This window comes from Zootoca vivipara, chromosome 11, assembly GCF_965207765.1.
Source record: "Zootoca vivipara chromosome 11, rZooViv2.hap1.1, whole genome shotgun sequence".
Classification (NCBI taxonomy): Eukaryota; Metazoa; Chordata; class Lepidosauria; order Squamata; family Lacertidae; genus Zootoca; species Zootoca vivipara.
The window spans coordinates 17,331,097-17,348,468 of NC_142594.1; the positions used below are offsets into that span (position 1 = coordinate 17,331,097).

At 38.7% G+C, this 17,372-nt stretch overlaps 1 protein-coding gene across 4 annotated transcripts in view; it reads left to right on the forward strand.

The window, feature by feature from the left end:
• Positions 1 to 17,372, forward strand: part of TOP2B (DNA topoisomerase II beta) — a 45,880-nt gene that overhangs the window by 20,450 nt on the left and 8,058 nt on the right. For all 4 annotated transcript variants that reach the window (XM_060280662.2, XM_088653755.1, XM_060280663.2 and 1 more), the window contains exons 12-31: positions 145 to 302; positions 577 to 702; positions 1,013 to 1,123; positions 1,579 to 1,684; positions 2,105 to 2,214; positions 2,665 to 2,757; positions 2,843 to 2,957; positions 3,129 to 3,250; positions 3,899 to 4,047; positions 6,152 to 6,383; positions 6,988 to 7,122; positions 7,215 to 7,415; positions 8,993 to 9,188; positions 9,305 to 9,396; positions 10,410 to 10,565; positions 10,845 to 10,928; positions 11,691 to 11,892; positions 12,905 to 13,081; positions 13,669 to 13,830; positions 16,665 to 16,878. In XM_060280662.2, the coding sequence (XP_060136645.2) occupies positions 145 to 302; positions 577 to 702; positions 1,013 to 1,123; positions 1,579 to 1,684; positions 2,105 to 2,214; positions 2,665 to 2,757; positions 2,843 to 2,957; positions 3,129 to 3,250; positions 3,899 to 4,047; positions 6,152 to 6,383; positions 6,988 to 7,122; positions 7,215 to 7,415; positions 8,993 to 9,188; positions 9,305 to 9,396; positions 10,410 to 10,565; positions 10,845 to 10,928; positions 11,691 to 11,892; positions 12,905 to 13,081; positions 13,669 to 13,830; positions 16,665 to 16,878 (2,941 nt within the window). The remainder of the gene's footprint in view (positions 1 to 144; positions 303 to 576; positions 703 to 1,012; positions 1,124 to 1,578; positions 1,685 to 2,104; positions 2,215 to 2,664; positions 2,758 to 2,842; positions 2,958 to 3,128; positions 3,251 to 3,898; positions 4,048 to 6,151; positions 6,384 to 6,987; positions 7,123 to 7,214; positions 7,416 to 8,992; positions 9,189 to 9,304; positions 9,397 to 10,409; positions 10,566 to 10,844; positions 10,929 to 11,690; positions 11,893 to 12,904; positions 13,082 to 13,668; positions 13,831 to 16,664; positions 16,879 to 17,372) is intronic.

The following is a 17,372-nucleotide window of genomic DNA, read 5'->3' on the forward strand; positions in this document are numbered from 1 at the left end:
TGCATCTTTGCCTTTTTAATCCATCAGTTGCTTTTAAAAAATTGAGTTAACTGTGTGTTGCTTTCTTGTATATAGTATTGGCTGAAGATTTCTTCAACTTATTTTTTTCTCTCTCTCCCCCTCTCCCCTCCTCCCAATTTGAAGGTGGCAAACATTCCTTGGATTGTACATTGATTTTAACTGAGGGAGACTCTGCCAAATCTTTAGCTGTCTCTGGCTTAGGCGTTATTGGAAGAGATAGATATGGGGTGTTTCCACTCAGGGGTAAAATTCTCAACGTTCGAGAAGCGTCTCACAAACAGGTAAGGAAAAGCCATTTAAGAATGTGGCTAATGAATGTATACATCAAGCATCCCCAAACTTCGGCCCTACAGCTGTTTTGGATTACAATTCCCATCTTCCCCGACCACTGCTCCTGTTAGCTAGGGATCATGGGAGTTGTAGGCCAAAACATCTGGAGAGCCACAGTTGGGGATGCCTGGTATACATAATGCACATATAACACACACATGTATGTCTCTGTGTAATATATACATGCTAAACTGTTGCTTGCCTCCATTTCTGCTTTCTACACAGATTATGGAAAATGCAGAAATTAACAACATCATAAAAATTGTAGGTCTACAATACAAGAAAAGTTATGAAGATCCAGAGTCTCTGAAAACATTAAGATATGGCAAAATAATGATCATGACTGATCAGGTCAGTTAAAAATTTAGAATTCAAACAACCCATTCCACGTTGTCACGCTGCTTTGAAGATAATTCTGTTCTCCTTAACATCTCTGTATTACTTTTTATATCACTTGCTTGGCTGCCTCTCAGCCTTTATTTCCCACCACCTTGGCAACACCCCCACTTTGCTCCTTAGTGATTCGGACATTCATATCTGTTTAGCCCCCTTAAGTCCTGTCAGGGGAAAAGGTGTGGCATAAATAAGTTTAAAATATTATTGTTTAAAAAATACTTCTGCCTTATTCAGCCTTCACATTTCATTTATTTTTTATATTCAGGATCAGGATGGCTCTCACATTAAAGGCTTGCTGATCAATTTTATTCATCATAATTGGCCTTCCCTTCTGAAACATGGATTTCTTGAAGAATTCATCACTCCAATTGTAAAGGTAAGTACACATTCTTCTGACACTAATTATAAACATACAGGGACAAACATTCATGTTCTTTTCTGATGTCAAACATTTTCAAAACAACATCCTTCTATGTAGTAAAAATATATATATTTAGGGAATAGATACCTTGCTGAATTGAATGATGTCCTAAAGCAAAAAGTGACAACAGGAAAGAGAATAAACTCAGATACAGTACATACAAACCCTTTCTTGGAATATACCATCAAAAGAAAAATGTGAAAAGTTGAAATAGAAAAAAGTGCCTTTTATTTTATTTTTTCTTCTGACTTCGGGGAATTTGGAAAGGGAACTCTGGGTTAGAGAGTTCCATTTGTTTATACAAATGCTGTAATATGTGATTTATTTAGCATTGGCACAGGCATTCACTGCATAAACTTGAATTAAAAAATCAGTTGCAGGATCTAACTGGTATATCTTTCGTTTTTAAGGCAAGCAAAAATAAGCAGGAACTTGCCTTCTATAGTATTCCTGAATTTGATGAATGGAAAAAACATATGGAGAACCATAAAGCATGGAAAATAAAGTACTACAAAGGTTTGTGTTTTAACTTCCTTGTCCAACAGCCAAGTGCCAAATCCTTTGAGATCCAGTCCAGTTAAACTTATTAATAACTAACAGCCCGGTCTTTACATGTCTCCCCATAAGTAAGTTCAACTGAGTTTAGTGGGGCTTACTCTCAGGTAAGCAGGTATAGGATCATAGCCTCAACTCAAAACCAATGGAATAGTGAGTTGAGACTTAGCTACTCCCAGGGCGTTCAGTGAGAGTTAGTCGTTACTAACTTCAGCTAAATTGGCCTTTGGATTTCTTCAAGTGTAATAATTGACTGGTGGCAAGCTATTTTATCTTTTGCCTCTTAAGATGTCCTCAAGTAGCTTTAAAATTAATTTTGTAAAAGGTTGAGGATGGAAGATGGACTAAATTGGCATTTTTCTTTCTTTGTCTCTGGGGTAGGTTTGGGCACCAGCACTTCTAAAGAAGCAAAAGAATATTTTGCAGATATGGAGAGACATCGAATTTTATTTCGATATGCTGGTCCTGAAGATGATGCTGCCATTACATTGGTAAATACCTCCTGCACTAATTTCTTGCTGTCTGTTATCCCCTTGCCATTTGTAATTATATAAAACTCTGTCTTTCCACTAAAAGCCCCAAACATTTTTTCCCAGGTTGGATGGCATTCTAGCCCTTTGATCATTTTAGATTTCTGTTTTTGTGTCTTTCCTAACTCTTGTGAAAGCACTGTTGCTAGAGACCAACCAGAACTGTACCACAACTGAGCCAGACAGTAGAAGATTCCCCTCTAAAAGTATTATTTTAAAGGAAGTCTGTTTAACTTATATCAGGTCTGGATCAGAAATGCAGGTCTGCCAAGATAACATGGAAACCATATTCACCATCCTCTGGCCATGTGTACAATTGTCTCTCTTTTATAGCTTGCGGGATCCAGGCTAAAGCATTCCCCCCCTCCCAAGTTGTGCTTTATCTAACTATAGCATGTGAAATGTTTGTAGGCCTTCAGTAAGAAAAAAATTGATGACCGAAAAGAGTGGCTGACAAATTTCATGGAAGATAGACGACAGCGTCGATTACATGGATTACCAGAGGTAATGTTTCAGTACAGAACTAAGATGGAGTTGCAAATGTTATTTCTGTTGATGTTAAAGTAATAATAGCTTCTATTTATTTTAGCAATTTCTATATGGTACAGCAACCAAACATCTCACTTACAATGACTTCATCAACAAGGAGTTGATTCTTTTCTCCAACTCGGACAATGAGCGATCCATTCCATCCCTTGTTGATGGTGAGTGAACCTTCATGGAATACAGCATCTTCTTTTGAAGAAGAGATATGGAAATTCTTTAAAATTTGTTTCTCAGGCATATAATTATTGAATGGGGTATTTTTCTTCTATTGCTAAAGAGTACAAATTTTTTTTAAAACGTGTTTTTTTAAACTTGATTGTTCAACACAGGTTTTAAACCAGGACAACGCAAAGTTTTGTTCACTTGTTTTAAAAGAAACGATAAGCGTGAAGTTAAAGTTGCTCAGCTGGCTGGTTCTATTGCTGAGATGTCAGCGTACCATCATGGAGAGGTGAGTATGAGGAGAAAAAGAGGAGCAGGGAAACTGTCTGCGCCTTGCTTATCACTTATTTAGTTTTGCAAAATGGTTGGTTTGGAGTGGCAGGGCAAGGCAAGTTCTCGAAAGTAGGCCTAGCCTCACTCCTTGCTTCATCTCTGGTGGTTTCAGGGATGAGTGAGTATAGAAGACTCTCTCAGTTCAGCTCCCAACTTCTCATCACTGTTTTCATCACTGAAGCTATACAGGTGAAACTCGAAAAATTAGAACATCGTCGAAAAGTTCATTTATTTCAGTAATAAAGGCTGACATATCTCGCTTTGCATGTCATGAGTCTGTCAAGCCTTTATAACTGAAATAAATGAATTTTCCGACGATATTCTAATTTTTCGAGTTTCACCTGTAGATTTGTTGCAGATAATGCAGGACTCAGATTAGCATTTTTTATTTTTGGTGTGAATGTGGTGACACTGGGATGGTGAATGTGTTAGGGAAAGAAGTTCCTAAAAAAGTGACAGTCCTTAGATGTGGTGCCCCCTTCCCCAACTTGATGGGCTGTTTGCTAGTTATGTCAGTAATTTATTCTGCACTTGTTTTGTAGGTTAGTTTTTGGTGAGGAAAATGTGTTGCAGTAGTAACAACGCTCTAAACATTTTCTTCCAGCAAGCTTTGATGATGACCGTTGTCAACTTGGCTCAGAATTTCGTTGGAAGTAACAATGTCAGTTTACTGCAGCCTATTGGTCAGTTTGGTACTAGGCTTCATGGTGGCAAGGATGCTGCAAGTCCTCGTTACATTTTTACTATGCTAAGGTAAAATTTTGTTCAAAGCGCAAGTGGAACTAGTCTTATTTAAGTGGTATAGATTGTACATATTTGTGATTGAGGGAGATAGCTAAAGATAATTAAATGAGTATTTCAAGTCACTTGCAACTTTTCATGGATTGTTGGCAAAACTATGTGAGCCTAATTGTAAATGTGGCTTGATTTATTTTTAGCTAATGAAATCTCCATTCCTTCCATTTCCTAATATGCAGTGGTTAGGAAAAGTGAATAGTTTGTGCACTGCATTTCATTTGAGACAATTGCCTCCTGTTTTCCCAAAGAGGAGAAAACATAACTCATATATATCTGGAACTCTTGACTTTCTGCTGTTTAATGCTTAAACTCTGACTTCAACGGGTGAAACATGTTTTGGCATTCGCACATTGTAGCAGAGCACTGCTTATATATCCACTGGGCATAAGGCACCAAAAGTTTTTTGCAACTAGATCCCATTTTGCAGTCTGACTTTGCTTTTGCCAGATTGTGCCCTTGAAGTTAGACATAACATACATACATACATACATACATACATGCTGCAGCAGTTTCCCCAGTTTCTGCCCCCGAGGCATTTACTTGTTATATCTGTTACTCCTGGTGACATAGTGGGGCTTCAAGCCTAAACACTAAGCCATTTGTTTTAATTCTGCTGTGCTCACAGGTTGGCTCACAGATGAACTAACAACAAATGGCTTACTTCTCTAAAGTGTGATTTCTTTTCCAACTGCTCTTTCCTGTAAATAATAAATAAATAAATAAAATTTTATTTATACCCCGCCCTCCCCAGTCAAAACCGGGCTCAGGGCGGCTAACACCAATAAAATTACAATAAAACATAAAAAGCAATTAATTAAAATACAGATTAAAATACAATATTAAAATTTAAAATGCAGCCTCATTTTAAGTAGTCCATAAATCCAAGCCAAGGGAGGAAAACACGGCGCTCAGACTAAGTCCAGCCCAAAGGCCAGGCGGAACAGCTCTGTCTTGCAGGCCCTGCGGAAAGATGACAGATCCCGCAGGGCCCTGGTCTCCTGTGAAAGAGCGTTCCACCAAGTTGGGGCCAATACTGAAAAGGCCCTGGCCCTAGTAGAGGTCAATCTAGCCACCTTATGGCTTGGGATCTCCAGAGTATTGTTGTTTGTGGACCTTAAGGTCCTCCGCGGGGCATACCAGGAGAGGCGGTCCCGTAGGTACGAGGGTCCCAAGCCGCATAGGGCTTTAAAGGTCAAAACCAGCACCTTTGCCTTTATAACTTGCTATGGTTTGGGATCGAGTGCGGGAACAAACCATGGTAAAGCAAGTCTGGGTTTAGGTTTGGACTTAACATCAAACTATAGTTAAAATATACCATGCCTTCACGTTGTGGTTTGTTGGTGGAACACAATTTACGTTTTCCTACTGGGTTTTCCTTCAAACCATAATTAACCCTAGTTAAGTATTACAAGCAAACCAGACTAACGAATGAAGAGAGAAAGAGATGAAATGTTGTAGGAATGAGCACCAGTAAAATGATGCTGATTTCACTGTGAATTACATTTCCTAGAACTGTAGGGTTTGGAATTAAAGATTCCTTGTTTATCTCTCACAGGCTGCTTGCATAATATCTCTGGTATATGTTTAGTAGGTGCAGTGACAGTGGGCTATGGTATCAAAGTAGTGTTCTGCTGTGAAAATATTGAGCTAAAAATATCTCCTGAATGCTAAAACAAATGTAAGGATGACAATTCAGATGATAAGCAGACAGAAATCTTTGGTGAAGGATGACACTACTGAAATAGATAGGCCAATGGTCTGATTTGGTATTAAGCAAATTCCAATTTAAGTGCACTTCATACTAACGGATTTCAAAGAGACAAAAAACATTATTTACTATGCACAAGGCTGTACCCCAAAATCTGTTTCAGAGGCTTCTTACATGCACAGGAGCTCTGGCTCTTGCACATTTACAGGCATCCTGTTGAGTGCATTATTGTTTACTGAGAATGCTGTGCAGTATGTTAGAGGAACCATGATGCTCTCTGCTGGTGCAATAAAAAGAACAGTTTATAACTTAATAACTAAAAAAAAATCTTTATTTCCTTTCTCTTTAAAGCCCTTTAGCAAGGCTGCTTTTTCCTGCAGTGGATGATAATCTGCTTAAATTCCTTTTTGATGATAACTTGCGTGTGGAGCCTGAATGGTACATTCCCATAATTCCCATGGTCTTGATAAATGGTGCTGAGGGCATCGGAACAGGATGGGCATGTAAAATTCCAAACTACGATACCAGAGAGATTGTGAACAACGTCAGAAGAATGCTGGACGGGTTGGACCCACTTCCTATGGTAATGCAATGTTCACTGCAGACCAATATATTATAATGCTTTCATAAAGAAGACAAACTCGTGACCCCTCTCATATGCCATTATTTTATTCCGTCTTGATAAATTATGGTATTATTGTGGCTGAACGTGTTTTCTCAAAGAAACTTTAAAATTTGCAGAACTAAAATGGAAGTTCTTTTGTCACCAAATGAATCAATAATTGGCTATGATCCATGCTTAGCAAAGCTAATATAGGAAAGCTCGCCTATAGGAAAGCTAGCTTTCCTCGCCTATAGGAAAGCTAGCAACTTTTCACTAGGTTTTTCTCTAGAGTAACTTTCAGACTTGGAGTGGAAGGGTGATATGCAAAGGGGCACCTCTGCAGTTTCCACAGTTGTGGCTGCTAGAAAAAGGTGTAGCCACAATGACTGCCATGATTCATCCTAACCTTTAACTGCTCCTTGTGGTACCTACATGCAGCATTGTATGGAAGAATTACTGGACTGGACTTGGCCACAGAAATAATGTTATACTGCTAGTTTCTAGGTGGACATCATTTTAGTTTTAAATGCCGATAGAGCATCACAAGTTGCTAATATGTCACAAATAATCCTTAATGTTACAGCTTCCAAACTACAAAAACTTCAAAGGAATGATCCAGGAACTTGGTCAGAACCAATATGTAGTGAGTGGGGAAATATTTGTGGTTGACAGGAACACAGTGGAAATCACAGAGCTTCCAGTTCGAACATGGACTCAGGTGAGTACTTTTAAGATGATTTTCGGTTTTGAACATTGGCAACCCCCCCCTTTTAAATAACTATTTCCCCTCCTTTTTAAATGTCTGTATAGGTTTACAAAGAACAGGTGTTAGAGCCGATGCTGAATGGAACGGAAAAAACAGCAGCATTAATTTCAGATTACAAGGAGTATCACACTGATACAACTGTGAAATTTGTTGTGAAAATGACCGAAGAGAAGCTTGCTCAGGCCGAGGCGGCTGGACTGCACAAAGTCTTTAAGCTTCAGACAAGTTTAACTTGTAATTCTATGGTAACTTTTCTATATGTTTGACTACCAGCTCTAATAGCACTTTAATCGTTTTTCTGTTGCCATGGCAGCAATATATTCTGTACACCATGTGACTAAAATGCCTCCCTTCATATTTCCTTCGATACAAAAAGCAAAAGGGGGCTAATAGTAATTTGAGGTGGTAAACCTTAACTTCAAAACTTTATCAGACAAATCTGGTGTAAAAAGTGTAATCCCCCCAATAATAATGATGATGATGATAATAATAATAATAATAATAATAATAATAATAATAATAATAATAATATATTTATACCCCACCCATCTGGCTGGGTTTCCACAGCCACTCTGGGCAGCATCCAACAAAAGATTAAAAATACGTTAAAACATCAGTCATTAAAAACTTCCCTAAACAGGGCTGCCTTCAGATGTCTTCTAAACGTCAGATACCGGTAGTTGTTAGTTTCTTTGACATCTGACATTAGGTACAGATGGGTCTCATATCTGGTCATTAAAAAAATGGTACAACCTGGACAATGCCTATTCAGGTGATCTTAGAATAAAAGCACTTTGACTCACTCAGCTGGTGATTTGTCGATCATTTTAAAGAGATTACTCAAGATTTGAGAATTCCAAACTCTTGGCAAAATTGGGGGGCGCTTAACTCTTTCATTATCTCCCTTTGAAAGTGGGTATGGGACTTCAGTTGCCATTTGAATTTGAAAAAAGAATTATATTCTCAATATGTGTACCTAATTGCATTCTGATCACCTCATTGTTTTCAACAGCATGAATTATTTACAAAGAAATAGAATGCTGAATTGCAAGTCAAGCCAAAGTCGTCCTATACTTGGATAATGATTTTAATATGAAATATTTGAATTTGACAAAAATTAAAAATTCATATATACTTGGCAATAAAGCCTGTTAAATGCCCAGAAAAACCATCAGTACCAGCTTAGTTAAAATTCATTTCAAATAATTAAAATTGAATCTGAATAGGGAATTCTTTAAAGGCTTCATGCTAGTTGCATGCGCAGTCGTATACAGTGGTACCTCGGGTTACAAACGCTTCAGGTTACAGACTCCGCTAACCCAGAAATAGTACCTCGGGTTAATAACTTTGCTTCAGGATGAGAACAGAAATCGTGCTCCAGCGGCATGGCAGTAGCAGGAGGTCCCATTAGCTAAAGTGGTACCTCAGGTTAAGAACAGTTTTAGGTTAAGAACCTCCAGAACGAATTAGGTTCTTAACCAGAGGTACCACTGTAAAATATTCACACAGCTTGTACTTACTTAACCATATGCAGTGTTGAAATAATCAAACATTGGCTGGGAAGGGAAGACCTTCTAGGGTTAGAGACTGGGAGAAGAAAGGAAAGCTCCCAGGTGAGAGCTGGGAGAGTCCACAACTTTTCGTGTTAGGCAAGGGTGAAGAGTTACTTTTGAGAGAGGACCCTGAATTTTCATTTCTCTTTCTCTGTTTTTGTTTTTGTTTAGATTAGTTTCTTTTATTATATTCCAAAAAAAGCTTTAATAAAATCTCTTTTTTTAGAAAAAGAAAAAGAAAGAAAATAAACATTTTATATTTGTGGCAGGTGCTATTTGATCACATGGGGTGTCTGAAGAAGTATGAAACTGTGCAAGATATTCTGAAGGAATTCTTTGACTTACGATTAAACTACTACAGCTTGCGCAAGGAGTGGCTTGTAGGGATGTTGGGGGCAGAATCCACCAAGCTTAACAATCAGGCTCGCTTTATTCTAGAGAAAATACAAGGGAAAATTACCATAGGTAAGAAACATGTGGAATTTAAAGTGCATTATGAAATTGATAAAAGATGTAAGTGGAGGAAAATAGAAATATACCATTTAAGAAAATTGTAATTTGTTTTCTTCTGTTTCACATAGAAAATAAATCAAAGAGAGATTTGATTCAGATGTTAGTCCAGAGAGGCTATGAATCTGACCCAGTGAAAGCCTGGAAAGAAGCACAAGAAAAGGTAAACTATTTAGGTGACAAGCAATTGCCTTTGAATGTTTAATAGATTTTAATGTTTAATAGATTATTGTACTTTAATATTCTGTTGGAAGCTGCCCAGAGTGGCTGGAGTAACCCAGCCAGATTGGCGGGGTATAAATAATATATTATTATTCTTATTATTATAACAGACTTTTTAAAAGGAAAATATGTAACAATATTAATCTTGGGCCTTTCCTTCTGTATGAGAGGATGTTTAGGGTTGCATCTTAAATTAGTCCCAGATTATGAGTAGTTAACTAATTTATACCAATGCAAACTATACATACAGCTTTTGCTGGATGTTTATTATCTTAGAGAAATTACATTGTTGGCTTTGGTCTTTGCCACATAGTTTATGGAGCTGTACAGAAATAGCAAACAGCTATTTTCTGGAGTACATGTCCCATCATCCCTGGCCATTGACCATGATGGCTGGGGAGAATGAGAGATGCAGTATGACAACAGCTGGAGATTACCCTATCAGTACCTCAAGCTGAGTGGCAGAACTCCTTCTCCCAGTGAAAATGCTCTGGCAAATAAATTAGCAGTTTCCAAAGATGAATGAGATGTCTGTAGAAAATCATGTGAATAATTGTCTTCTGATTATGCCAAACTCTGCCTCCATCTGCCATAATTTTTATGAATAACTCTGCCCCTAAAACAGGGGCATTGTAACTGGTAGGCCACAGTAATTTTCAGACATTTCAAGTTAGATTGTCTGAGAACCCATTGCTGTATTGTATAGAGATTTGTGTGTTTCTAGCTGCACATAATAGCAGCTTTGGAACTTTGTTGTCCTGGGTACTATGCCATGATTTTTTTTCTATTTTATTTGTTTATTTTTCTCCTACCAGCATTCCTTGAGCTTTCCCTCTGTACATCACCAATATAGTAGAAATATAACCTAAATAAAATACAAAGTCTTAAGTATACCCCTTTGTAGCTGTAGGATATATGAATAGCAGCATAACTATTTTATTATTATTATTATAGGCAGCAGAAGAGGAAGAAATGCAGAATCTCAATGATGACAGTTCCTCCGTTTCCGGATCTACCTCAGGCCCAGATTTCAACTACATCTTAAATATGTCTTTGTGGTGTCTTACTAAAGAGAAAGTAGAAGATATCATTAAGCAGCGAGACACAAAAGTAGGTATCTTTCAGGGTTCCTGACTGGAAAGCACTTCCTAATCTGATGTAGGTGCAGCTGCATTCTAAATTCTAAAATTTATCCCCCAAACCCAAACTTGTGTCTCAAAATTTGCACATTGGTTTCACCATTGCAATGCTATTGATCAAACATATGTTTATAAAAGGTAATATGTGCAGATCTTTGCATGAGGATGACTGTCATTGTCCTAGTTTGCTTATCTTGGATGTTCAGAATATGTTTGTTCAAAAATCCTTTCTGTATTTGTCACCTTGAAGGGAAAGGAACTCACTGACCTCAAGAGAAAATCTCCTTCAGACCTTTGGAAAGAAGATTTAGCAGCCTTTGTAGAAGAGCTTGATGTATGTACAGTACCAAGGATTAATGTTTCGGTTTCAGTTTGTCAACTTGAATCAACCATAGTTTTTGTTTCAGCAAATAGTCTAGCAAAACTGTTGTTTTTTAAATATATCAAAGTCTGTTGGCAGAAGAGGTGAATGGGGATCTGTGTAATTTTACACTTCAGAGCTGTGTTCTCAGACGCATATTTTCTGCAAGTGTTATTGTGGCAGAAAACCCAGAATCCAGGGGATATCACCAGTCTGTAGGTTTTGCATTTAAGTTTAGCATGTTTAGCTTTAGGTTTTGCATTTGAGTTCAGCATGTTTAGCTTTGAGTGTCTATAGTTGCTTACGGTACTTATTGCTCAATTTCCCTACATACTTGTTCTGTAACGTGGTCTACCCATGTTTCTTGGCAAAGACATTGCATGTATAATACTTCTCTTTTAAAAGCTTTTGACTGGTTCTCAAATTGAAGACATGGGAGGAATTACATAGATCCCTGCAAAGACTGATAAATACTTAATAATAATAATAATCTTTCATCTGCTTTACATATGGCTTTGTCCAAAATTACTCAAATGTATTACTCAAATATTCCTTAGGATTAGTAGCTAGTATTGGCTGTCTTAGATGAGGTAATGCAGTTATAGCATTATTTTAACCTCTTAACGTTTTTAAAATCTCTCTCTTTTTTTAAGCAGTCACTGATTTTCTATATGTAGTAGTAATAGATCCTCTTTGGAGGTGTTTACGTTTTTCTTTCATTTGTGTTTATTTTAGAAAGTAGAAGCACAGGAAAGGGAAGATGCCATGTCTGGCATGACAGCAAAGCCTATTAAAGGCAAAGTTGGTAAACCCAAGATGAAGAAACTTCACATAGAAGAGACAATGCCATCGCCATTTGGTAGGAGAATAGTTCCACAGATTACATCTGCTATGAAAGCTGATGCCAGTAAGAAACTGCTAAAAAAGAAGAAGGCAAGTCAATATATCTTGTTCCTTGTCCTTATATATTATTTATTTTTTGTACAATTTATATTTATATCCAATATACTCAAGGCAGCTCAAAGACAATTACAAAAATGCTAAATAAACACATAAATTTAAAACACTAACGACAGTAAATGTAATATGATTTAAAAGCATTGGTAAAACAAAAGTCAATCAAGAGGAAATAACTTTAAATGCCCCTAGTGCCTGTCTTCAGTGCCCGCCTAGAAGTGGACGACTTAGCAACTGAGGAGCCAGGCATCCCTGTCAAGGGAAACTGTCCTGGGCACTACAACCAAAAACACCCTATGTCTCACGTTGGTCCATTCACACATTGGCTAAAGGGGACACAGAGAAAAGGTCTTGAAGACTGAATTAAGTGACTTGGACTGGTTCATATGGGAGGAGGCAATTCCTGATAAAGCCCTAAATGGCCTGGGATCGGGGTATACAGATCAAACCAGAACTTTGCCAATCTGTTTCTGGAATCCATTCAATCACTGAAGCTGGTAGATGATTAGCATTAAATGATCCAGTCTGGTTACCTCAGGCGAAACACGGACAGCTGCCTTGTCCAATTGAAGTTTGCAGACTTCAAGGGCAGCCCTGTGGAATGCGCACTACAGTAATCTAACCTGGAAGTATCTGGACTGAGTGTGAACGACTAAGGGTTCCCCCAACCCCCCAGATTGAGGACCTCATTCTCATCTGGGCAACAACAACAATAGGCTAGTTTCCACACACACATACGCCTCCATCCGGGCAACCAAGAGGCATTATCAGGTTGAAGGACATTCCAGCAAGGCAGAAATGTTCAGGGAGAGTAAGACTGGCGAAGGTGGTGACCTGGGGGTGGGGGGTTGGGGGAGTCCTAAGGACCAGATAGAGAGGCCTGCAGGAATTGAAGTTCCTAGAAGCACTCTGGAATATTGTATCAGCTCAGCAAACTTTATTACATCCAGCCATTACATTGACCTAATTAGTTTGGTTAAATTTCCAGGGAGAACTGGATACTCTAGCAATAAAACTGGAATTTGATGAAGAGTTTGGTGGCATACCAGTCGAAGCTGCTGGTGAGGATTCGCTTAATACCTCTGTCCCAGTGGCTAGCCCAGTGGTTAGCCCAGTGGCTATCCCAGTGGCTAAAACACCTAAGCCCAAGAGAGAGAAGAAAGAGCCTGGTAAGTAAACAGAGAGTGACTTTGGATGTCACAAAGAAGCATCGCTAGCTGAAGTCACATATATCGGAAGGAAAGCTCATGTGGATAAATTGAGTGGGGTCTAGATTCACAGTGCCTTGTTCCAAGGAGGACCGTCAGCCAAATATTCAGTGTGCAGAACTGCTCTGTAATGCCCGAAGCGATAGCACATAGATATGCTGCAGATATAGACATATATATATAGGAATTGCACATCTTGGTGTGCAGCTACTTTCTGGATACCCAGAGTTTTCCTCTCTTCACAGCAGCCAAAGACTTTGGGTTTAAGAAGCAGTCTTCTCTGAAAGAACTTGAACAAGCACTTAGTTTAGATTGGTTGGGACTATGTGCTCAAGTCAAAGGGACCCATGTTAAGTAGTCTCCATGGTTCTCACAAAAGCATTGATACGGATTACTGTGGCTTATTTGTTGCCCTGCCTTTTGGTTAACAGACTTGTGAAAGGTGTGAATTGGCCAGGTGTTTTGTCAAATGCATTTAAAAAAAACTGTGTAGGGAGTATGTATAATAAAAGATTCTTTACTGTACTGAGAATAAAATTTTATTCTAGGCCCTAGGGTGAGAAGAACACCATCTTCCGCCCCAAAGTCCAGTGCGAAGAAAGTGAAGAAACGGAACCCGTGGTCAGATGATGAAACTAAATCTGAAAGTGACTTGGAGGAAAACGAACCTGTGATTATTCCAAGAGACTCGTTACTTAGGAGAGCCGCAGGTAATAATGGAAATGTGTTTTTCGGTTTATGTGCAGAAAACAATGAGAGCCTTCTAGAGGTATTTAGCTAAAAAGAGGGCAATGCTCCTTTCAAGGGATACTTGCCCACTGTACCTGCTTGTGTGCACAGGGTTTCCACTGGATATACCTTAATAAAGGCTCACCATAATGTTCTTCTTGAAATGTACAGTATTGTACAACAGATGACTGTGTTTGGGCATCATGCAAACCATGGGGAATGAGCCGCAGCCTTAGGTTCGGCTCTCCTCCCTCTCAAAAGCCAGCTTCATGACCCATAGTTTCAAACAAACCATAGCTAAAAATAACCACAGTTTATTGGGTGGTTGACAGAAGTAAAAGCTTCCAAATTCATCTTTGCAGCTTATGCTCCAGGAGAAAAGTGTGCAAGCCTAAAGCTTCCTGTGGTGTATTATTTCCATGATTACCTGTGGTTTATCACGACATCAAAATGTACCCTATATTTTGCATAGCTTTGGTCTCAGAATACAAACTACAGACTTTTTAAAACAGATGTTCAAATGTAGGTTACCCACTGAATGATTAATTGGAGAATATTAGCCGGGGAATTCAAGCCAAACATGCAGAAACAAGTTTTTTCCCCTGGGAAACATGATTTCACTGGCAGGATTAAGAGAAAATAGGTGTGATGCAAGCTGGTTAAAACTTCAGATGCCAAGGACCAAAGTAAATATCACCTATCCCATAGAGACAATTATCCTTGATAATAGATGCTCAGTGGGCAAGATACTGACACTTCCTCATCCTGGCACTTGGCAAGGCTATGATTTTCAGTGAATCTTATTACCTCCCTGGTTATAAGTGTGTACACACATAAGTATATATAGACACCTGTAATTTTATTTTTATGCTGCCATAGTTAAAATGATGCTTAAGGCGGCTTACAAAATGAGAAAAATACATAATTAAAAGCATAACAAAAGTAATAAACAAAAAAAATAAAATATCAAAAAGCACACAAACAAATTGAACAATTTCCAATTAAATCATAAGATCTAAAATAAAGATGCAAAAAATTAATATCAATAACAGCAACAGCTACAAACCACCCCCACCTCTGCAACGCCACAGTCTAAGAGTCTGTTCAGCAGCAACTTACATTCGTAGATGTAGTCAGCCGCACCCTTGCAGGCCAGGTGGGAAAATGCCTGCAAGGCAGGGAGCAGGTCTTCCAGGACTCACAGCCAATATGGGGTGAGTGAGTGAGTGAGAGCAAGAGCAGAAAACAAAACAGTCGTCAACACAATTAAAATACATTTAAAACCACTAATGGAAAATATGCTCATGGGATTCAAAACCCCACTAAAAGCCTTTCTAGATTACAGTGGTTTCAACCAGTGTCTAAAAACAGAAGGGGTTTTTCAGGGGACCATTATGGAGGTGCTTTCTTGCCACAAGGTGCAACAAAATTAATGGCAAGTTAATAATAATAATAATAATAATAATAATAATAATAATAATAATAATACATTTATTATTTGTACCCCGCCCATCTGGCTGCGTTTCCCCAGCCACTCTGGGCAGCTTCCAACAAAGATGAAAAATACATTAAAACATCAGTCATTAAAAACTTCCCTAAACAGGGCTGCCTTCAGCACAAAACTACTTATTGTTTGTCTGAGTTTTATTTTTCTTTACATGCGTTCTGGTGCCCTGGGCAGAAAATGCCTAGCTCACCCTGGCAACTAGCAAAACCCGTTTTAAAGAGGCAAATCACATTTTTTTGACCCAAATATCAATGCTTATTGAAGTGGAAGTGATTTGAACATCAATCAAGTAGGGAGTGGTCTCTGTCTCTTTATTGTAAATTGGCCTAAGCAAAAAAACTGATTGGATAGTCAGAAAATCATCTCACTGGCAACTGACCAGCAGTTAAAGCACACCATTGGTTTAGAGCACTATCCAGAGCAGTTGAAGCAACACCCAGCTAGACCAATTAAGCCAAAGGAATAAAGAAGACAAATAAGCCAGTGTCAGGAGAGGAAGCACCAGAAACTGAAGTGGTTAGATGCACAACCTTCAAGCCCTTGACCCCCTTACAGTCCTTTGCAAACTGACACAGCAATTATTATTATTGTTATTATTACTATTTCATTTTATATACCACCATTTATCAAAAGATCTCAGGGTGTTGTACATTAGAAACACATTACAAAACATCCATGATAAAAACACAGTAAAAAGCATTTTGACGGACGGCCTAATAGTATAACAACAACAACAACAACAACAACAACCCCACTTTCACAGGCCATAGTTTATTTAATAGCCATAGGCCTGGGTAAAGAAGAATGTTTTTGTCTTGCGTCTAAAGATATGTGGTGATGGCGCCAGGCGAACTTCTCTGGGGAGACCATTCCACAATCGGGGAGACACCACAGAGCATAAAAAAGGACCTCAGATGACAAGCGCAGGGTCTGGGTCAGTTTGTATGAGGAGAGACGGCCCTTTTTGTCAAGATGGATGGCACAGTTCCATCAAGGAATGTTTGCTGTGTTTAGTATGTGTGTTTACCAGAGAGCTTTCTGGTAGCTTTCCTTTAGAAGAGATTGCAGTGTAGTTCATTTCTTTGTTGTTTACAGATCATTAGTGTCTCCCCAGGGATGGGCTGCTAGTCTTTATCCCTTATGGGAAAAGTTACTTGTTCATCTTTCTCTAAGCTGCCATACCCTACACGTTTGTCGTTTTCCTAAGGTATGCACAGTATCTTGCATCAAACACTTTAGGGTTGACATTTATAATGTGCAGGGTAGAAATTCACAAATAAATATTGATGCCTTTATCTGTCTTCACAGCTGAAAGGCCTAAGTACACCTTCGATTTCTCAGAAGAGGAAGACGATGGTGATGTTGAGGGTGACGAAGATGCTAACAATAATAATGATCTAGATGAACTGAAAATAAAAACATCTCCCATCATCAATGACAGAGAAGATGAATTTGAGCCCTCGGATGGTCTAGAAAAGGATGAATATGACTTCTCCCCAGTCAAATCGAAACCTTCTCCAGAGTAAGTGCAGTAACTTCAGGAAAGTGTGTTTGAGGAATACTGTATCTGAGAACAAATCTACCTGTTTGAACAAGTGGCCAGTCCTCCCTGGTGTGGTTACTTTAGCCTTAATATCCTTTGAAATACATGCCACTGAGGCACTCTTTGATAAAAATCATTAGACCAGGCACAAGCCACCTTGGTGCTGTTCAGATGTTTTAGGCTACAACCTCCATCAACCCCACTCACCATGGCCAGTGATCACAGATTACTGGAGTTGTAGTCCACAAAATGTGGATGGCCCACTTTGCCTTAAAAACTTGGATTCTCATCTGTACCTATTAATATTCGTTTTCTGTAGAAGAGCCCCATATTGCACTATTAATACCCAACAGCCAACTACTGTGGCTTGCCAGGTGCTTGACAACTCCTGTCCCCACTTAGGCATGTCTTTAAAAAGGTGTGCCTTGGATTTGGATGAATCCCGAATGCCGCCTCTCTCATGGCTGCAATTT